The following is a 23,612-nucleotide window of genomic DNA, read 5'->3' as shown; positions in this document are numbered from 1 at the left end:
TGGCAGTGTGATTTGCTGCCTTCCTCCCCATCACCTACATCTGGCATCTTTCCCCTTGCTATCTCTCCCCAGCTCCCCACCCCCACCGTCCCTCCCCTATTTCCCCCCAACTGACCCCAGTGTGTAGTGCTCCCCTCCCTGTGTCCATGTGTTCTCATTGTTCAACACCCACCTATGAGTGAGAACATGTGATACACCATAATTTCTTCATCCGTTCATTGATCGATGGGCATTAGAGCTGGTTCCATATTTTTGCAATTGTGAATTATGCTGCTGTAAACATTTTGCCATTGAATTCTATTTGCTAGCATTTTGTTGAGTTTTTGCATCAGTGTTTATCAGGGATATTGTTCTATGCTTTTCCTTTCTTGTGCTGTCTTTGTCTGGTTTTGGTCTCAGGGTAAAGCTGACCTCATAGCATTTGAAAGTGTTCTTTTTTTCTTCATTATTTTGGAAGAATTTGAGGAGGATTGGTGTTAATTTTTCTTTAAATATTTGGTAGAATTTACCAGTAAAGCTATTTGGGTTCTGGGATTTTGATGGTTGGAAGATTTTTTATTACTAATTCAAGCTCCTTCCTAGTTCTTAGTCTGTTCTGATTTTCTAGGTAGATGAATGTTCTAGGATCTTACCCACTTCCCCTAGGTTATCTAATTTTTTGATAGGCAGTTGTTCATAGTATTCTCCAGTAATCCTTTCTATTTCTATAAAACCAGATGTAATGCCTTTTTTTTTGTATATGATTGTAGTTATTGGAGTCTTCTCATGTTTTCCTTTGTCAATCCAGTTAATAATTTGTCAATATTGTTGATCTTTTAAAATAATCAACTTTTGGGTTTGTTGATTCTCTCTTCTATATTTCATTTATCTCTGTTCTGATAATTAGTAGTTCCTTTCTTTTGCTAGCTTTGGGCTTAGTTTGTTGTCTTTCTACATCCTTAAGGCATAAAGTTAAGTTAATAGTTTGTGATCTTTTTTGAAAAATATAAACATTCACACCTTTATATGTCCCTCTTAGTGCTGTTTCCCTGTGTCTCATTAAGCTTTGGTATGTTACGTTTTATTTTCAATTATCTCACAATAGTTTCTAATTTTTCTTGTGATTTCTTCTTTGACCTATTTGTTTGGGAGTGTATTACTGAATTTCCCCACATTTTCCAGTTTTGTTTCTACTATTAATTTCTAGTTTTATTCCATTGTAATAAGAAAATACACGTTGTATTAAATCTATTAAGACTTGTTTTGTAGCCTAATATATAGTTTATCCTGGAGAATGTTCCATGTAGACTTGAGGAAAATGTGTATTGTGCTGCTGTTGAGTGGGGTGTTTTGTACGTGTTTATTAGGTCTATTTTTTCTATAGTGTTGTTCAGTTTCTTTATTTCCTTTTTCTTTTTTTTCTTACTGACATTTTGTATGGTTGTTCTATATATTACTAAAAGTGGGGTACTGAAGTCTCCGTGTATTATAGTAGAGCTGTTATTTTTCTCTTCAATTTTGTCAATGTTTGCTTCATTTATTTAGGAGCTCTGATGTTTGGTGCATAGATATTAATACTTATTTTATCTGTTTTGATTACTTGATTCTTTTATCATTACATAATGTCCTTCGTTGTCTCTTGTAACAGTTTTTGATTTAAAGTCTATTTGTGTAATGCTGGTATAGATGCTTTGTTTTCTTTTGGTTACTATTTTCATGAAATATCTTTTATCATTCTTTCTATGTTGATTTATATGTGTCCTCAGATCCAAAGTGCTTCTTTCGAAAACAGCATGAAGTTGGATCCTATATTATCATTTATTATACTAATTTGTGTCTTTAGATAGGCGAATTTAATCCATTTGCATTTAAAGTAATTATTGATAGGGAAAGATTTACTTTTGCCGTTTGACATTTGTTTTTTGACTGTCTTACTGCTTTCTTATCCCACATTTCCTACGTTACTCCCTTTTTAGTGTGTGTTTAATGGACTTATGATTTGATTCCCTTTTCATTGCCCTTTGTGTGTATTTAGATACATATTTTATGCTCTATAAAAGTTGTGAAGATATAAACCAAAATTACAATAATAGGTTTGTATATTTGTTCATATATTAATCTTTACTGGAAAACTTTATATAGTTGAATGGCTTTATGTTACTGCCTAATACCTTTTTGTTGGATGCATAGTTTTAAAATATTTTTCCCCATTCTGTAGGTTGTCTGTTTACTTGGTTAATAGTTTCTTTTGCCGTTGCATAAGTATTTAATACAGGACCAACATTAAAGCATACATTCCTTGGTGTGTCATGAACCATACAATTTGTGCCAGGTGCTTTAGAGATAAAACTTGTTTTATGTTTCTACAGGGAGAGGCACCACAACTAATGGGTGAGAGTTGCAAGAGCCCAAATTAGCCTTCAAAGGTTAAATACATATTTATGTTTTTAAAATTTGTTTTTAATTTGCATCAAATTAGGTCATAGTACATTAAATTTAAGATGTCAAATATAAGACAAAATGAAAAACAGGAATCCTCTGCCCTATGCCTCTCCAACTTTAATTTTTGAGAGGCAGACTCATTCAGTTCAGGACTTTTACTTTTTTATTTATAAGTAATACGCCTCTTCCACTAATCCTTGACTTTTTATATGACCTATTATTTATTAACTTTCCACTGTGTAAAGTGAGGACTGCTTCTCTTACATGCTCCTCTTTTCCTTGCATATTTCCCCTCTACCATCTTACCAATGTAGTTTAATCACATTTTTGTTAATTCAATGTAGCAGCCTTAGAGTGCCATGTCTACATTAATCATGTTCATTTCTTAATTTTATGGGGACCAGGATCACATATTCTTTCTTGTATACTGTTCTATTTTTCTTGAGTTAATAATTGTCTCATAATTTTCATTTGATAGTTTTCTATGCATTAATCACCAATTCAACCCACACTTGCCAAACCTGTACGATATTAATATGGTTAAAAATGTTAGATAATCTATAAATGTATATCTGTCTTCTATTTTTCCTGTTGGCTTAATGCTTTGTGGTCTTCATGCTCCAATTGTAGTTTTGTGGTCCCTTAAAGCCGGGGGTTGCTTTCTGGTGATTCTTTTACCTACATCCTGAAGAGTCCGTTCTCTGCATTTCTGTGTTGGAGCTTGTTTACTGGATTCTAAGTTTTCTTCTTTCTTGGTTTATACCCTTGTTCTAAAGAAGTATATCTTCCAGCAACTTTTTCAGAGAACATTTCGTAGGTAAGTGATTTTTAGAGCTTGTATGTCTTAAAATGTCTTTTGTTTTTTACTCTCAAATTTGGTAACTTAGTTGGGCATAAAAACATAAATTTGAAATTAGTTTGCATCACGTACCATGGTATACTGAAGCCAATATGCCAGCATGTTGACTCTCTCAGTCTGAAACTTTAAGGCTGAGCTGATAGCTTTTAGCTATCAGAAATCCTTCTATTTACTCCAGTGAGCCTGATAAGTATTTTTATTTATTATATGTCATGTCTTCAAAAGGTTTGGGAAGAACTTTATAGTGTTCTTGTTGAAAAGCCCTTTAGATAAAATTTCTGATTTTTTAATGTAGCTTCTCCACCCCCTTTTACTTCTCACTGGTAAACTTTAGTATTCTTTAGTATGATACTTAAAAACATTTTGGAAAATATTTTTGTATTATTTCTTTGTTAATTTCAAATCTTGTCTTTCTTTTTCTTTTTAGAAGTCCTGTTAGCCATCAGTTGAACCCCCTGTATGAATTCCTAACTTTATAATCTTTTAAGATATTTTTTCTTCTACTTTCTGAGATATTTTCTCCATTTTATTTAAAATACTTCTTTAAAGATTTTAAAAATCATATTTTTAATTTTTGAGAACTTTTTCTTATTCTAAATATGTTCATTAAAATAGTTTTTTGCTCTTGTTGCATTTTTTTTTGTTTAATCACATTGAGAAAGCCCTTTATTTTAAAGTTTGCATAAACATTTTCTATTTCTTCTGAGTTTTTCTTTTTTTCCTTTGTGTGAGCTGTCTTTTATATGTAAACTTTCTCCAGTTTGTAATGATTCTAGGCTGTTCATTCATATTTAAGAATGAGGCACTAGAATGCTGGTGGGAAGTGCCGTGTAAAAGGGAGTGGTTTGTAAAGTGGAAGACATCACTGAGGACAATGAGGCAGTAAGCCAACCTCCCATGAAATGATCCTCAGTTATTGGCATAGTTTTTGGCACATCTTTTCTTTCAGGTAGTTCAATTTCTCCAAAGCCTACAAAACAGAATTCTTCAAATACCTGCAAATACCTCACAGATGGAAAGGAATACACCTGGCTGCCAGCATTATGGGAGACAAACAAAAAATGAGATGATAAAAATATCACTGTTCAGAAATAACAGGTTAAATTAATCCCCAATATTTCCAGTAATGTTGTGACATCCATACTATCAATTGTGTCTATGACTGGAAGCTCTCTATCAGTCTGGTTCTATTTCTGCAAAGTAGTCAACTTCTAGCTTTCTACTGGCATAGGAGAGGAGTAGAACGCATCTGCATATTTTTAGTTCCACCTCTCACACTTATAGTCAGATGCTTATACCTCTAAGTCATGAGACTTTGGGGGATTCTGTGAAGGAAACAAACTTTACCCTCTTTTGCTTTCTTCTTCCTGAAGTTTAAGCTTAAACTTTTCCTTCTCTGGTATGCCATATACCCCTGGTCCATTTGCTTTCTTCCCACTAATTCTTTCTTATCTGCTGTTCTTTCCTTTTCCATTCATTTTATCTATATGGTTATATATTTTTATATTTTTTACCCTCGTTTCAGTGGTATTTTGCTCTCCTTTTCACTGGAGATTCCACAGCTTGATAGGGGAGTCCTAAGAAAGTCCAAGTTGGTGGAAAAGATAGACACATTTAGAGGTGAATGTCAGGATAGAGCTCTGGTATACAGAGCAGATAACAATTTGAGTTGTTTGAACCAGAACTTGTGGAATGAGTGGAATTTGACAGGTAGCAACTGAAAGAAGAGTGTTCAAATACTTGCTTGGCATAGTCTCCTCAGGGACATCAGACACACAGATCTTTCCATATTGAACTTTTAAATATTAAAGCTTTGAGCAAATGAATGCATCATAAACAAATTTTTATCATCATATAGAGACATGGGTAAGGTGAGATGAATATTAACCAAAGAAAATTAATAGACTGTGTGTTCTCTTTTTTTTTCCTTTTTTTGTTTTATTATTATTATTTTAAAATTTTATTTTACTTTAGGTTCTGGGTTACATGTGCAGGTCGTGCAGGGCTGTTGCATAGGTGCATACTATATCCAGCATTTCTCCCCATGTTATCACTCCCCACTCTTCCCACCCCACGCTGTCCCTCCCCTATCCCTCCCCAACTGTCCCCAGTATGTGATGCTCCTCTCCCTGAGTCCACGTTGTCTCATTGTTCAACACCTGCCTATGAGTGAGAACATGCGGTGCTTGGCTTTCTGTTCTTGTGTCACTTTGCTGAGAATGGTGGTTTCCAGATCCATCCAAGTCCCTGCAAAGGACACGAACTCATCATTTTTTATGGCTGCGTAGTATTCCATGGTGTATATGTGCCACATTTTCTTTGTCCAGTCTATCATTGATGTCCATTTACTCTTTTGCTTGTGTTGCATGCATTGTGCACACCTGATTTGCTTACATCCTTGCTACACAAAGTGTGATCCCTGGACCAACAGTATCAACATTATCTGGATCTTGTTAGATATGTAGAATTGTGGCCCCATTTCAGACCTACTGAATCAGAGTATGCATTTTAAAAGCATTCCTAGGTGACTTATAAGCACAGGAAAGTTTGAGAAGCACTGGCTCTTGTTATGCATTCATCATTAGGTTATACATTCTTTATTTCCTCCTTTTCCTGTTAAAGCTAAACAACTGTGTATGATAAGACATGATAAGAATGTGGTATAATAAAGACATTATTTATTCTGGTCAATAGACTATCTTACAGTTACTTAAATTTATGGAGTACAGTTTTATGATGCAGATAAATCATGGACTGTTTGGTGTTTGGGCATGAGTTTTGGAAGCAGATGGATTTGGGAGCAAACATTGCATCTGACACATTCTTAATTAGTTTTATCCTTGGTGAAATGAAAATTACATAGTTTATTGAGTTGCTATGAAGATTAAATAAATAATGATTGTAAAATGCCTAGCACAGTATTGTAGGCACATGCAATATTATTACCCTTTTCTTCCTCACCAAAATGAATGTCAAAATTTTGAGGCATTGCAACCAATGGCCAGGGGATTTGATATGGAAGATTTTATTTATTTATGTATTTTGTTTAAAAAATTATTTGATACTGTGACTTTTTAAAAAATTTTAATTTTTATTGGCACATAGTAGGTGTGTATATTTATGAGTTACATGACATATTTTCATACAGGCATGCAATGTGTAGTAACCACATCAGTGTTGACATATACATATATCCATAAAACTGTCATCACAATTAAGACAGTGAACATCATCACTCCCAACAGCTTCCTCTGTATGGTCAGTTTTGGCCCTCTGCCTGTCACCAGCTACCATTGCTCTGTTCTCTGTCACTATATTTGAGTTTTTATTTTTTAGAGATTTTTATAAATGGAAATATGCAATATGTCCTTTTTTGTCTAACTTATTTTACTTAGCATAATTAGCATTAATTAGTTTGTGATTCATTCATGTTGTAGTATGTTCATTCCTTTGATGATCACTGAGTACTATTCCATCATATGGATGTATCACAGTTTGTCAGTCCATTCATGCAATTCACAATTGGGTTGCTTACTCTTTCTGGCTATTACAAGTAAAGCTGCTGTAAACATTCACATACAAGTCTGGCTTGGAAATATACTTTCTTTTTCTTAAAATTGAAATGGTTTGATTATGTGGTAGTTGTATGCTTAGCCTTTTACAAAACCCACAAACTGTTTTTTAAAGTTATTGTACCACTTTACACTCCCATTGGCAGTCCATGAGAGTCAAAATGCTTCCACTTCCTTGCCAACACTTGGTATGATCAGTCTTTTAAATTTCAATCATTCTAAGAGGTTTGTAGTGGTATGCTACTATGGATTTAATTTGTTTATGTGAGTAATAATTTTGAACACCTATCTTTTCATGGACTTATATGCCACCTGTATTTTTGTTCATACATTGTTTATTCAAATCTTTCCTACTTTTTAAATCGTTATTTATTTATTATTTAGTTTATAATTTTCCTATATATACAGAATACAAAGTCTTTATTAGACATACGCTTTGTGAATATTTCCTCTCACTCTCTGGATTGTCTTTTCATTCTTCTGAACAAAGTAATCCAGGAGCAGAATTTTAATTTTGATGATGTCTTGTTTATCTTTTTGTTTTTTTAATAGATCCTGCTTTTGGTGTCGTAGCTAAGAAATCTTTGCTAACTCACGAGTTTGCAAAGATTTTTACCTATATTTTTTTCCATAAATTTAATAGATTTATGTCCTAAATTTAGGTCTATAATTCATTTTGTGCTAATTTTTGTATGTGGTGTAGGCATATACTGAAGTTTATTTTGATTACTTTTGTAATCAGAATGGGGACCTGTTGCTCCAGAAAAATTACTTATAAAGGCTGTTCTTTCTCCATTGAGTTACTTTTGTACGTTTGTCAAAAAGTAGTTGTATAAATATATGGTTCTTTTTCTGGACTCTCCATTTTATCCCAGGGATCTATGTGTATATCTTTATACTAATATTGACTACCTTGGTTATCATAGCTTTTATAGTAAGGCTTAAATTCAGGTAGTATTAGAACTTTAACTTTTTTTTTTTAAATTGTTTTTTGCTATTCTAGGTCATTTGCCTTTCCATATGAATTTTAAAATCTGCTTGTCGATTCCTCAAAATTTTGCTGGAATTTTAACTAGGGTTGAATTGAATCAATAGATGAATTAAGGGAGAACTAACTTTTAAATTATTTTCAGTGTTCTAGCTCATGGTATATCACTCCATTTATTTTGTCTTCTTTGTCTTTCCTTAACAAATCCTTGTAGTTTTCATTGTAAAAATCTTTCACGTCTTTTGTCAGATTTATCCCTATGAATTTAATACTTTCAATGCTTTTATAGTTTGGTTCTTAAAAATTTCAATCTTCAGTAATTTGTTTCTCATATAAATGCATATATAAATATATATTTCATTTTTGTATATTCATCTTGTATTCTGCAAACTTGCTAAATTTTCTTTTTAGTTTTTTATAGATTTCATCAGATTATCTCTAAATCATGTTATCTGTGAATAAAGATGGTTCAATTGTTTTTGTGTGTCTTTTATTTGCATTATTCATTATTATTATACTGGCTATAACCTCTAGTACAAAATGGAATAGAAATGATGAAAGGTAACATCTTTGGCTTTTCCTTGATCCTGGAAGAGGAGCATTTAATCTTTGGCAATTGAGTATAATGTTAGCTATAGGTTTTCATAGATACCTCTAACTGGGTTAAGGAAGTTTTCTTTTATTTCTAGTTTGGCAAAAGTTTTAAATCAGGAATAGATGTCAGATTTGTCAAATACTTTTCTGCATCTATTGAGATGATTTTTCTTTTTAATTTTTTGAATTTAGTTTTTCTTTTAAATTTTAGTCATTTAGTAAATTGCATTGATTGTTTTAAATGTTCAATTAACCTTGCATAACTGAGATAAGCTCCACTTGATCAAGATATATTGCCTTTTTGTTTGTTACTAGATTGCATTTTTTAAAATTTTGTTTAATGTTTTGCATCAGTTTTTATGAAGGATAGTGGTCTTTAGTAGTGTTTTCTTAATTTGTTTTTGTCTTCTATTGAGAGGTGATCATAACCTCATGGAATGAGTTCAGAAATGTTCTGTTATTTTCAGTTTTCTGGAAGAATTTGTGTTGGATGGGTATTATTTCTCAGTTAAATGGTTGGTAGAATTCACTAACGAAGCCATCTAGGCTTTTGGGGTTCTTTATTAGAAGATATTTAATTACAAATTAAAATCAATTAATTAAAATTCAATTTTAAAAATGGGTTAGGGCTATTCAAGTTGTTCAATTCATTATCATAAGGGTTTTTTTTTTAAACTGTTCTTTTATTATTCTCTTATTTGTATAGAATCTGTGGTAAAAACACCATTCTCATAGTTGATATTTGTAATTTGTGCCTCTTTTTCTTGATCACCCTGCCTAGAGGATTATCAGTCTTATTATTGATCTTCTCAAACAACCAGGCTTTGATTTCATTCATTTTTCTCGAATGTTTTTATTTTTATTTCCTTGATTTCCAACTCTTCTTTCTTTATTCTACTTAGTTTTGGTTTAATTGACTCATCTAATTTCTTTACATGGAAGTTGAGATTATCAATTTAAGACTATTTTCTTTTCCAATGTAGGAGTTTAGTGGTGTACATTTTCCCCTAAATACTTTTTTTTAGAGGCATCCCACAAACACTCAAATGTTGTATTTTCATTTTCATTCAGTTCAGAGTACTTTCTATGTTTCCTTTTGATTTCTTTTTAAATCTATGAGTTGTTTAGAAGTGATATTTTTCAAATATTTGGGATTTTCAAGACATGTTTTTGTTATTGATTTCCAATTTAATTTCATTTTAGTCATTGAACATTCTTGGTATGCCTTTAATCCTGTCAAGTTTATTGGGACTTGTTTTATGGCCTGGAACATGATCTACCTCGATAAATGCTCCATATGCACTGGAGAAGAATATATATTATGTTGTCTTTGGGTGGCATTTTTTTTTTATAAACAGCAATTACATCAAGTTGTTTAATAGTGTTCAAATCTTCTGTATCCTTACTGCTATTTTGTCTTGAGCAGTATTGAAATCTCTTGATTCTGATTGTACATCTATCTGTTTCTTCTTAGATTTTTGTTAGTTTTTGTTTCATGTGTTGTGAAGCTCTGTTGTAATGTTCACAAACATTTAGAATTAATTATATGTTCTTGACTGATACTTTTATCATCATGAAATAATGATTATGTTATCCGCTGAAATCTACTTTGATAGCTTTCTTTTGATTAGTGTTAGAGTGATATGCCTTTTCCATCCTTTTACTTGTAACTTTTTTATGTCCTTATGTTTCAAGTGTATTTCTTACATGTAGCGTACAATTGGATCTTGTTTTATTCAATCTTACAAATTTTGCATTTTTTGAGCATGTAAATTATATATTAGGTTGGTGCAAAAGTAATTACTTTTAAATAAATTTGCCATACTTTTAAAGGAAAAAACTGCAATTACTTTTGCATCAACCTAATAGTATAAACTAAATAGCATAAACTGATTAATGTTCCTTTCTGCTAGGTCTACCATTGCTGTCATTTTTGATTGATTAGTTTTTCTCTTCATTATGGGCCATACTTTTCTGCCTCTTCATATGTCTAGTAGTTTTTTATTGGATTCCAAATATTACAAATTTCAGCCTTGTTTTTTGCTAATTATTTTTGCATGCCTATAAATAACCTTTAAACAAATTGCTTGAAGTAACTTGATTCTTTAGGATCTTGTTTTTAAGATTTGTTAGGCAGGGCTGGCAAAATGCTCAGTCTGATTGTAAATACTTCCCACTCCTGAAGTAAGACCTCTTTTTTGTACTGTATTTAATGACTAATGAATTGTTGCTTATTTCAATCTGGCTGATTGAAACAGAGTATATTCCTGGCCCTGACCACCAGACACTTACCAGGCACCCCTACCACACTGGGCTAATTTTTTGTATTTTTAGTAGAGATGGGGTTTCACCATGTTGGCCAGGCTAGTCTCGAACTCCTGACCTCAGGTGATCCACCTGCCTTGGCCTCCCAAAGTGCCAGGATTACAGGCGTGAGCTACCGTGCCCAGCCACTTTTAATTCTTTTGGGTAGGTTTTTCCATGGTCTCAGGTAGTTTCCTCAAATGCATGTGTTGATTATTACTCATTTGCATAGTAGAGAGAAACACACTGTCAGTTTCCTTGTCTTGTGCAGCCTTCTCTGGTACTCTATCCTGTGGTTTCTAGCTGTCTTTCAGAGTCTAAGCTTTTTCCCAACTTAGCATTTCTACTGGGCTCTGGCTCAGTTTCTCCTTCTTGTGCCATGGCCTGGACTCTGTCTTAAACCTGCGAGTGGGGATAATCATGGGTCTTGCCCCATTGTTTACTATCTTTCATGGTTCAGTGTCTTACATTGCTCAATGGTCAGTGATTGGTTCATCTTGTTGGGAAGCACAAGTCAAATTGGAAAGATTCCTAATCGTCCTTATTTTTCTTTTTTTCACATTTTCCAACATGTTAGGTGAACTACTTTAGCATTTTTCACTTTATTAGATTTGTGTGTTATACCCAGCTTATAATTAATGTAGGAAATGTCTTTTTATTTAGCTTTTTCTGAGGAATCTCCTTGTTATGAAGAAAACATGGATTGGAAAATCATCAGTGATAATTATTTTCAATTTTTGAATAACTTATTCTATTCTCCAATAAATTCTATATCTAGGTAAGTTATCAGAATTTAACTTTCAGGTCTTGATTTAATTATCATCAGAAGATAATCAAAACCTAACTACAGAATGTGCACTCTTTAAAATTTACAAGCCTGATTTAGGTATTGACACAATCTTTCATATGGGTTGTTCAATAAATATTTCTTTAATAGAATATGTGAGTCACGTTTCAAGATGTTTAATAGAGTGTATGACAATGGATTTTGAAAGGAAATACAGATTGCAGTAAGAAGGTTTTCCTTCAATAATAACATGATTTATAATAGATGCTCCAAAAGTAAAGTATTTGATTTTGAAAAATCATCTAGTTACCTAGAGTTTAGACAGGAAATCAATACTATAGATTCTGGTAGTTTCAGAGACTCTTGGGAGAGAGAAGTGGTCTTTGGAATTAAATTTTTCTGACTATTTTCTACTCTCCTGTTTCAGTCCACATATTGAAATACGGATTTTTATGTATGGTTATGAATAGTGTGTTCAGTTTAAAGGTACATTCTATTATTTGTGTGGTGTGTTGGAACATGATGGGAGACTATAGCACTAACTCTCAAACTTGAGAATGGATTAAATCTGTGAAGACTGCTAAAAATTTTAATGCCTGCACCTTGCCCCAGACGTATGAAATCTTACTCTGTGTAAAGGACTCAGGTTTCTATGTATTTCACACATTCTATAGGTGGTTTTTGTGCATACCAAAGTTTGACAACCATTCTTCTGTATCTGTCTAGAATGGAGATTAGTCATTCATATGGGACTTCTTAAGCCCAACTATTAGTAGGAACAAGGAAAGGACAAGGGGATGGACCCTCTGGAGAATCAGTTCCTTGCACATATCAGATTTTTAATTCTTCCCTAAAAGCCTCAAAAATTTAATAGCTCTGGAAAACAGCACAAAACTAGTCTGTATGTGCACAATAACACATTTAATTTTATATTTGTAGAGCCATAGCAGTTGGCAGTGTCTTTCCTGATAGGTATTAGATAATTAGATGTTGATTTAATGAATGAAATATTATTGAACATTAAGTGCAATTTATATTAAGAAAGTTGAACTCGAAATGAGAAAACCTGGGTCTTGTGCTAGCCATGCCACATAATAACAGCTGAATCTGCCAGTTGAAAAAGTAAAGTTTCTTTTTTCATGAAATGAAAATAATGATGTATACTCAAAAGGCTGTTGTAGGAATGAACTAAGATTGTGGTTGTGAAAGTGCTTTATAAACTGTAAAGTAATATTAAAATATGCGGCAATAATACTATCAGTAGTACTACTTTTACTTCAATTCGTTATTCTATTGCTACTCCATAACCTCTCGGTTTCCAATACAAGTAAAGATAGTTTTATATTCTCCTCTATCAAGGCACGATGACTTGGATAGTAATCACGCATTTCTTTCTAGGCAGGGCTGGATTTAGGCAAGGTTTATGCTGAATTCTTAATAAAACTTTCCCTTTCCCTATGGGATTTTTCCCCCCAGGAATTATTTCAAAGCAGCCATTCTGTCCTAAAAATAACAACGAACTAAATTAAGCCTATATTTTTGTGTGGTGTGCTCAGGTCTCAGCTATCAGAGAGGAAAACAGCATTCTTGCCTTTGATAGGTCTTTTATCTGCCCTATGTCAGAGAATGTGTTATACAACAGGAGCACAGGGTTAAAAAACTTAGGAAGCAATTTATCCTTTAAGGCATTAATAGCCAGTAAAGGTAAACATTTTTTTACCCACAATTCTGAACTCTTACAAAGTCTGACGATAGATGCTTTTTTTAATGGTTGACATCAGAACTCATTCAGCAGAGATTTAGCATGAACTGATATGAAGCAGCTTCATGTGTATTATCCTACACTGTGAGATCATTCACAGGTATCACTCCTGAAGTGGTAATATGTTGATGATCAGGGCTGCCCCAGCCCTTACTGAGATGCATGAATAGATATCTGATATCTGTAGCATGCTATGTTTTTAAAGGATGAACGTCCTGAATTTTGAAACACATATAACCCCAAGAATGTCAAAAGTGGACTTGTAACTTCTGAGTTAGTAGAAGTTAGTTCTGCAAGTGTGGATTTCTATTATAATAGGGGACATGCAGTGTCTGAGTTGCTCTTCTGAGAACTCTGTATTTTAAAATTAAACACCTGGAGATAAATTACCCCATATATAATAATGAGTTTATAACAGTAGGACATATATAGTAATGTTGAAAGAACACTGGAATTGCCTTCCAGGAAAGGGAATCCCCATACCTTCCTTAAGCCATACAGGCATGGTTTCTAATGCATTCCACTATTTGTGCCACCTTTATAGGCCAAGACATTTTGAGATGGAATTAAACCCTAAGATTCTTCTGTCATAAACAGCAAATTTATCTTTAATAATCATACATATTATTGTTACATATGCCAGAGGAAAATAATTGAGAATGCATTCTTTTTGGTGGTAGGAAATATTTTAAGCTAAATGTATACAACTTCATTGTGGATTTTTAAAACACTTTCAAATGCTCACATTAGTTTAATTTCTGTTGGGAAACATATTGTCTATTAAATGTTTCATTTATGTTTTACTATCAATAAATGAATATTAACTTGGAAACCTGATAAATCGAATTTATTTTTCTATCTAATACTAAAATAATTCTATTAATATTACAGGGCTTTAAATTTCACAAAGCACCTTCTAATGATGGAAAATTTGCATACCCTTGAGGATGAACAAATGAACTTTCTTTTATCATTTGTGGAATTTTTTGAGAAATTATTGTTGCCTAATCTTTTTGACTCCTCCATCATTCCCAATTTCCATAACCTCCCATCTCTCACAGAAGATATTCTGAATATAAGTTATCTGTGGACAAATCATTTAAAAAGTATAGAGAGAGACCCATCTGCCAATGATGCTCAGAAACTCTTGGAATTTGGCAAAGAAGTGATTGGGAAAATGCAAACTCTCGAAAGTCACTGGATAAGGAAGGAATCAAAAAATCTTTTAAGATTCATGGAATTAATACTTTTTGAAATTGATCCCGAATTATTAGAATTATGGCTCTATGGCATTTCAAAAGAAAAAAGAGATAAATTGGAAAACTTGTTTACACTTTTAAATTTTTCTGTCCCAGAAAATGAGATTCTGACTACAAGTTTTAACTTTTCCCAGTTGTTTCATTCAGATTGGCCTAAGTCACCAGCTATGAACATAGATTTTGTACATTTAAGTGAGACTGTAATAAATAGTCTCTCTGAATTTGGATTTTTGGGGCATGAACAGTTCTCAGAAGCTTTGAACACAGTCTATGCTATGAAAAATGCATCTGATCTTTTCTCAGCCCTTCCTGAACCTCAAAAACAAGAAGTTGATAAACTATTGACTCACATATACCTAAATGTCTTCAAGGACAAGGATTCAGCTTTACTTCTGCAAATTTATTCTTCATTTTACCAATATATTTATGAATTCTTGAATATTCAGAGTAGAGGTTCTTTGCTAACTTTCCTTACACAAATCTCAAAACACATTTTGGATATCATAAAACAATTTAATTTCCAAAACATCAGTAAAGCATTTACATTTTTATTTAAGACAGCAGAGTTTCTTGAGGGAATTTCTAATGCATCTTATTGTCAGCAATTGCTTTCAATTTTTAACTTTTTGGAGCTTCAAGCCCAATCCTTCATGTCTACAGAGGGCCAAGAGCTTGAAGTGATCCACACTACTTTGACAGGCCTCAAACAGCTGTTCATAATTGATGAAGATTTTCGTATTTCTTTATTTCAATATATGAGCCAATTCTTCAACAGTTCAGTAGAAGCCCTATTGGATAATGAATGCTTCATTTCGGACAATAGACCCATTTCTTCTATGAATTATTCAAGAAGTGAAGAGTCTTCATTTGTTCTTCCATTGGCACAACTTTTTTCAAACCTCTCAGCAAATGTCAGTGCATTCAACAAGTTTGTATCCATTCACTGTACCGTTTCATGGCTTCAAATGTGGACTGAAATCTGGGAAAGCGTATCTCAGTTATTAAAGTTTGACATGAATGTTTTCACGTCTCTTCATGATTGGTTCACTCCACTTTTGGATGAATTGGAAAATGATGTGAAAGTCTCTAAAAGCTGTCAGGGAATATTTCCCAACCATAATGTTGCTAGACTCATACTAAATTTGTTTAAAAATGTAACTCAAGCCAATGACTTCCATGATTGGAAGGACTTCCTGGATCTCAGGGATTTTTTGGTAGCTTTAGGCAATGCATTAGTTTCAGTAAAAAAACTTAACTTGGAGCAAGTGGAGAAATCCCTTTTCACCATGGAAACTGCCCTGCATCAGTTGAAGACATTTCCATTAAACACAAGTACAAGCAGAGAGTTTTTAAATTATCTGCTCGAAGTTTTCATTGAGCTTAACAATATCTCAGAATATATAGATAGAAATACAGGTTGGATAAATCACTTTCTTTCAAATAATCTCACAAATTATGAAGAAAAATTAGAATATATCATCACTGAGCTAAGGGAAGCAATATTATTTCTTAGAAATGTATCACATGATCGAGATTTGTTTTCTTGTGCTGACATTTTCCAAAATGTTACTGAGTTTATTTTAGAAGATGGCTCTTTATACATAAATACCTCACAGAGAATGTTACGTATTCTGGCCATGTTAAATTCCACATTTTCCTCTGAGAACACAATTAGCAGGCTGAAAGGATGCATTGTGTGGATAGATGTCATAAAACATTTGTATTTGGTGTCTAACACAAGTTTTTCACAAGGCTATCTTCAAAATACTTTGGAGAATTTCAGAGACGTGGAAAACAAAATGAACTCTATATTGAAAATTGTAACTTGGGTGTTAAATATAAAAAAACCTCTTTGTTCATCAAATGACTCAAATATAAATTGTGTAAACATTTACTTGAAAGATGTAACTGACTTTCTAAATATTGTACTTACTACAGTCTTTAAAAAAGAGAAGATACCTAAATTTGAGATTTTATTAGCTCTTTTAAATGATTCCACAAAGCAAGTAAGTATGAGTATCAATAACTTAACAACAGACTTTGATTTTGCATCTCAATCTAATTGGAAATATTTTACTGAATTTATTCTAAGACCAATAGAAATGTCAGATGAAATTCCTAATCAGTTTCAAAATATTTGGCTGCATTTAATAACACTGGGGACAGAATTTCAGAAGCTTGTAAAAGGTATTTACTCTAACATTCTGGAAAACAATTCCTCTTCTAAAACTGAAAACTTGTTAAACATATTTGCTACCAGTCCAAAAGAAAAAGATGTAAACAGAATAGGCAATTCTATTTATCACTTAGCTAGTTACCTTGCCTTCAACTTATCTCATGACCTCCACAATTCACCAAAAATAATTTCACCTGAAATAATGAAAGCTATGGGTCTTGGTATTCAACTGATGAGGGATGTGTTCAACTCCTTGATGCCTGCAGTTCGTCACACTAGTCCACAAAATGCAAGTTATATGCAAATTTTGAAGAAGGTAACTTTTGTCATGCATACTCTTAAGAAGACGGACATAGACCTTTTAGTGGATCAGCTTCAACAAATTAGTGCAAGCCTAATACATTTCTTTAAGAATGTCAGTAGTGTGGGAACTGGCAAATTAGGGGTCAACTTGCTTGTTGGCTTGATAGAAAAATTTATAGACAGCTCGCATTCTTGGAATGTTAATCATCTGCTGCAGCTCTCACGCCTGCTTCCTAAAGATGATGTGGATGCTGTGGTAAATGTGTACTACATGCTTCCTCAGGCTGTAAAGCTCCTGCAGGGAGTACTTGGTAAAAACATCACTGAAGGCCTCAAGGATGTCTACAGCTTCACACTCCTTCATAGCTTAACCATTTCAAACATTACCAAGGAAGACTTTGCAATTGTGATAAAAATTCTCTTGGATATTATTGAATTATTATCAGATAAGCCAGATATTATTTCAGAGGCTTTAACTTGTTTTCCTGTGGTTTGGTGCTGGAATCATACAAATTCTGTATTTCAGCAGAATTCACAGGTAGACCCCTGCAATGTCCATGGGCTCCTGTCTTCTTCCTTTTATGGCAAAGTGGCTAGTATACTTGATCATCTCCACCTGTCTCCCCAAGGTGAAGATTCACCATGTTCAAATGAAAGCTCCCAAGTGGAAATAACTAGGAAAGTGATCTGTGTAATTCATGAATTAGTGGACTGGAATTCTTTTCTTCTGGAGCTCTCTGAAGTCTTCCATGCTAACATTTCTCTTGTGAAAACTGTGCAGAAATTTTGGCATAAGATATTACCATTTGTCCCACTTTCAATAAATCAGACTATGAGAAACATCTCTGAACTTTGTCCTGGTGGTCCCATAAAGCAAGTTGCTTTGCAAATCATAGAAAAACTTAAAAATGTCAACTTCACAAAAGTTACATCAGGTGAAAATATTCTTGACAAACTAGCTAGTTTAGACAAGATCCTTAACATTAATGAAGACACAGAGACATCTGTTCAGAATATTATTTCCTCAAATTTGGAAAGGACAATACAGTTGATTTCTGAAGATTGGAGCCTAGAAAAAAGTACTCATGATCTATTTTCTTTATTCATGATGTTTCTGAATGCAAATCTCACAGGTAGCAGCTTAGAAGCATTATCAAGTTTTATTGAAAAAAGTGAAACAACTTACAACTTTGAAGAACTATGGTCTGAGTTTCAACAAACCATGAAAGATCTAACCCAAGATTTTAGAGTCAGACACCTGCTCTCTGAAATGAACAAAGAAATCAAAAGTATAAATTCAGTGGCTGTTCAAAACATAACTTTGCAACTTGCCCTTTTCCTGGAAATTTTGGATTTACCATCATTGAAGACATTAGAAATTATTGAAGATTTTCTATTGGTCACAAAAAACTGGCTTCAGGAATATGCAAATGAGGATTACTCCAGAATGATAGAAACATTCATTTCTATAGCCAATGAGAGTTCAATTAAAGATATAGCTTTGCTAACCAAAGCTATTACTACTTTTTTGGGCTCTTTAAAAAATATTTCTAGAGAAGGCAATTTTGATGTTGCCTTTCTTACTCATCTGCTAAACCAAGAACAACTGACTAATTTCTCTGTTGTTCAGTTGCTTTTTGAAAACATCGTAATTAGTTCAATCAATAGCATAGCTGGGAACTCTCAAGAAGCAGCTTGGAACTTAAGTGATACTGACCTTCAGATAATGAATTTTATTAACCTTATCTTGAACCATATGCAGTCAGAAACAAGTAGGAAAACAGTTTTCCCTCTGAGAAGCATAGTAGATTTCATGGAACAGCTTTTGAAAACATTCTTCTCCCTTTTGCCAAAGAAAGATTCTGAGAATAAAATATCTCTTCTGCTGAAAGATTTCCACAGAGATGTTATTGCAGAGATGAGGTAAGCCTACTTTTGCTTTGTGTAGTATATGCAGTTATGATATATCTCAAACTACTTTATTTTCTGGAATATAGACATGTTAATAACAGTATTTGTATCTAATACCTTTGAAAGATCTTTGATGTAAATTTGTCTTAATATTTTATAAAAATGTCAAGGTTAAATAATTTCGATTACTGTCATCTAACTAGTAAACTTACAAGCCCAGCCTATGGTAATTAATCACATATTACTATTCTTACATTTTTAGATTATGAAAACACTTATAAATCCTATTTTATATGGATCTGAAAAATTAGTTTTTATACCTGTACATGTATATACAGCATTGCCATAATTTGAATTGCTATACTATCACCAACTAGGGGCTTATATATTCTCAACCCAATAAATCTACTGTGATATTTGCATTTAGAAACATAAAAATGGATAGTCACATTATCTTTTTTTCATATATCTTTAAAAATCTCATTTAAAGTTTGCCAGTGAAAAGGCTGGAGGGAAATTCCAATTATTCCGTGCTGTCTGCTTCAGTCAAGCTTCAATCAGAGTAACAACAACCATCAAAGAATTTAATCCAAGGAGATCGGCTTACACAATTTTAGGGGCTGGCTAAACAAGCCTGCAATCAGTAGGGCCGACTGCCAGGAATGGAGGGCCACGGTAGGCAGGGACACTGTGGGCATGAGTGGAAGCCCCTTGTCCTCAGGTGGTCAGGAAGGAAGACCAGGGGAAGGGAGAGCTACTGACTATGAATATCCAACTGCGATTTTGTGCCTCTAAGTTAGAGAGGTCCTATGCCCTCTTTTAGAGTTTTCCTGGCCCACTCAGAATGATATCCCTTCTGACTAATTTAAAATGAACTGATCAGGGACTCTAACTCCATTTGCAAAATCTCTTTATAGCAACACCTAGATTAGTGTTCGATTGAGTAGCTGGAAGAAGATGTATTTATATTACAAAATGGCTATAACTGCCATCTATCCTCCATCTCTCATGAGGGAATCTCCCCTGTAGCCCACCCAGATGAGAAACATACAAGAAAGGGACTTTGAGGGCTGTTATTCAGCCTAGTAACATTGATACATTGGTCTAAGTAACTTCCTAGTACTTCTAAAGCTCAGAATAATATAAATATGCTAACCATTTTTCAGAGACTTATTTCTTACATCAAGAATTACTTTCTAGTCATTTTACCTTTTTTCCTAGGTAAAAGCCATTTTAACCTTTTTGTAAGTAAAAGTATGTGGCTTTTTAAGTTGCTACATTCAAAAAACTGTAATAGAATTTGTTCATGAAATTCCTCACCCTTTTCATTATTTGGGAACAAAATACTGAGTTTCATCTGAAATTATTTTAGCATGTCATCTTTTGCTCAGTATTATCCTCTCGTGATGCTATTATAAAATAAATAAAATTATAAAAATCACTATATACTTTAATATTTCCACTGCTGATGTATTAAACATAAAATTAAAAGTGTATATATATATATATATGTTTACAGTTTTGTCCCCAGAGATAAAATTCTAGAAATTCTCAAACTGGATCAATTTCTTACCCTGATGAAAGAAGACAGATTGATGAACACTTTTTCAAGTTTAAAGGAGACTATATATCACCTAATAAAAAGTTCATTTATATTAGACAATGGAGAATTTTATTTTGATAGTCATCAAGGACTGAAGTTTATGCAAGATTTATTTAATACCCTTCTCAGGGAAACTTCAATTAAAAATAAGATTGAAAATAATATAGACTTTTTCACAGTGATGAGTCAGTTGTTTTTCCACATGAATAAGTCTGAGGACCTGTTCAGACTCAATCAAGATCTTAAGTCAGCTCTTCACCTTGTAAGAGAATGTTCAACAGAGATGGCAAGACTTCTGGATACAATTCTAAACTCTCCTAATAAGGACTTCTATGCCTTTTATCCTACCCTCCAAGAAGTTATACTTGCTAATCTAACAGATTTGCTTTTCTTTATAAATAATTCATTCCCTTTAAGAAACAGAGCAACATTAGAAATTACTAAGAGATTACTTGGTGCTATTTCAAGAGCCGGTGAAGAAAGTCGTGTCCCAGACCCCCTCTTAGAAATGTCTGGGACTCTGGTCATGCTCTTGAATGACAGTGCTGACCTGAGAGATCATGCCACATCAGTGGACTCCATTGTGAAACTTCTTAAGCTGGCCAAGAAAGTTTCGGGGAGGATGGCCACAGTTTTTAAAAGTCATTTTATCTCCAATACCACGGACATTATGACATTCTTTGACGCTCTCTATTTCATCATGCAACAAAGTGTTCAACATCTTGTGAAAGAAGTAGCTACTTTGAAAAAAATTGATCATTTCACATTTGAAAAGATAAAAGATTTGTTGGTGCCATTTCTTGACTTGGCCTTTGAAATGATTGGGGTCAAACCTAATATATCACCGAACTGTGATATTTTCAGTATGTCACCTAGCATACTCTCATATATGAACCAGTCTAAGGACTTTTCTGATATTTTGGAAGAAATTGCTGAATTTTTAATAACTGTGAAAGTCAACTTGGAAGATGTGAAGAGTCTTGTGGTAGCATTTAGCAATGAGACTCAAACATTTTCTTTGGATTCTATCAACTTAATAGAAGAAATTCTGGGTTGCTTAGTTCCTATAAATAACTTCACCAACCAAATGGACTTCTTGTACTCGAATCCAATTTCTACTCATAGTGGCCCTCAAGATATGAAATGGGAAATAATTCATGAAGTGATCCCTTTTTTGGATGAAATATTATCACAAAACAGCACAGAAATAGGGTCTTGCTTGAAAATGGTGATCAGTCTTACCTTAGAAGCTCTTTGGAAAAACTTAAAGAAGGATAATCAGAACATTTCTAATCTGTTGATGACATTTACTCAGCATCCAAATAACCTTTTGAAAACCATAGAAACAGTATTAGAGGCCTCCAGTGAAATTAAAAGTGACTGTGAAGGTGATTTGAGTAAAAGTTTATATTTTGGCAAAACTTTGATTCAGAATATAACTCATCATCAACTTGAAAAAGCAATCCATAATGTTTTAAGTAGAATAGGTCTCTGGAGGAGAGGACTTGTGTTAAACAACTCTGAATGGACAACTTCCACGAGAACTTTGTTTCAGCCACTTTTTGAGATTTTTGTTAAAACAACCACCGGAAAGAATGTCACAGCAGAAAAAGAAGAGAGAACCAAGAAAAAGATGATTGACTTTCCTTATAGTTTCAAACCACTTTCCTGTTTTGAGAAATACCTGAGAGGATTATTTGTATTGACTAAATACTGGCAGCAAATCCCACTGACAGATCAAAGGTAATAAAAAGCCTAATTCACTTTGTTTTTTTCCCTACTGCAGTAACTATAAAGTAGAACCATGCAGGAATTACATTGAACAAGGGTAAGTAGTTCTTGACTTCAGCTTTCTTTACACTCTGAAGTTGGCTTCAACATTGAGCAATTCAGGTCCAGTCATTCTTTATCACAATTTGACTTATTATTTGGGATTCAAATATAATTAGAATTTATTCAAAAATATTTTAGGAGTAAGTTATTTTATTCTCAGAAGTAAAAACCTCTTAATTCTATTCACTTGTCCCAAGACTAGCTGTATAAACAAGTTTTCTATTCATTTCCTCTGGCAGCCAAGGGTCCTATGATTCAGTGTATATGCAGGAACACGAAGCTGCTTGTTTCACAGAATATTATGCTTCCAGTTGTAGCTAACCACAGGAAAGGGCCAGGCAGCTGCTGGCTTCTACCCTCTTTCCATTCTGCTAGACCTCACGTGGTTGATCCATCTCCAAGCTCTCCCATCCCTGAATGTTGTCAATGGAAACCTGTTCTTAAAAGCTCCAGTCTTGCTAGCTGTCATGCCCTGGAAGCAGTCTGTTGCCTTAAGTTGGAGACCCCGTGCCTCTTGGTGTGCAGAGTCCCTGAGATGCTGCAACTGTCCCTACCTAGCCTTTCTGTGGGTGACAATACTGTTAGGGTGGTCCCTGGTCTCTGTTTCTCCCTGCCTCCCTCTGAGTGTCACATGGAGCTTGGAGATGCCATGTCAACCTGGTTCCTTTGCCAGGCAAGCTGACTTACTTTCCATTGGTTCTGTTACTACAGAGCTATGTCTTAAATCCAGTCACGTTTCATGAGTTGGAAAGATGTCTTTACTTGGTGAAACAGGTAGCTGTTGGCACAAGTAACTATTGCTACCTTGGAATTTGACTGCTAGTTTTCAGAGCATCCTGCCTCATCTCCCCCTTGGTTCTGATCCCAAACTATATTCTGTTTGACTTTAGGGCTCTGATCCCCCAACTATACTGTGCTTGACTTTAGTGCCCTGCTCTGAATTTTCTTTTGAGGTGAGGTGGTTCTGGCAATCCCATTCTCCACCAATCTCAGATTTTATTTGAAATTTTTCAGTTATAGGCCGGGCATGGTGGCTCACGCCTATAATCTCAGCACTTGGGTGGTCAAGGTGGGTGGATCACGAGGTCAAGAGATTGAGACTATCCTGGTCAACAAGGTGAAACCCCGTCTCTACTAAAAAAAAATACAAAAAATTGCTGGGCATGGTGGTATGCACCTGTAGTCCCAGCTACTCGGGAGGCTGAGGCAGGAGAATTGCTGAACCCAGGAGGCAGAGGTT

At 33.9% G+C, this 23,612-nt stretch overlaps 1 protein-coding gene across 1 annotated transcript in view; it reads left to right on the top strand.

The window, feature by feature from the left end:
- ABCA13 (ATP binding cassette subfamily A member 13) overlaps positions 1-23,612 on the top strand; it is a 424,215-nt gene that overhangs the window by 74,509 nt on the left and 326,094 nt on the right. Inside the window, 3 exon segments of the mRNA XM_017500828.2 lie at positions 11,402-11,516; positions 14,179-18,948; positions 20,456-22,282. Of these exon segments, the coding sequence (XP_017356317.1) occupies positions 11,402-11,516; positions 14,179-18,948; positions 20,456-22,282 (6,712 nt within the window).

Source organism: Cebus imitator, unplaced genomic scaffold (genome assembly GCF_001604975.1).
Source record: "Cebus imitator isolate Cc_AM_T3 unplaced genomic scaffold, Cebus_imitator-1.0 Scaffold272, whole genome shotgun sequence".
Lineage (NCBI taxonomy): Eukaryota > Metazoa > Chordata > Mammalia > Primates > Cebidae > Cebus > Cebus imitator.
Note: the sequence above shows the minus strand (reverse complement) of the source record. Positions and strands in the feature narration are given on the sequence as shown.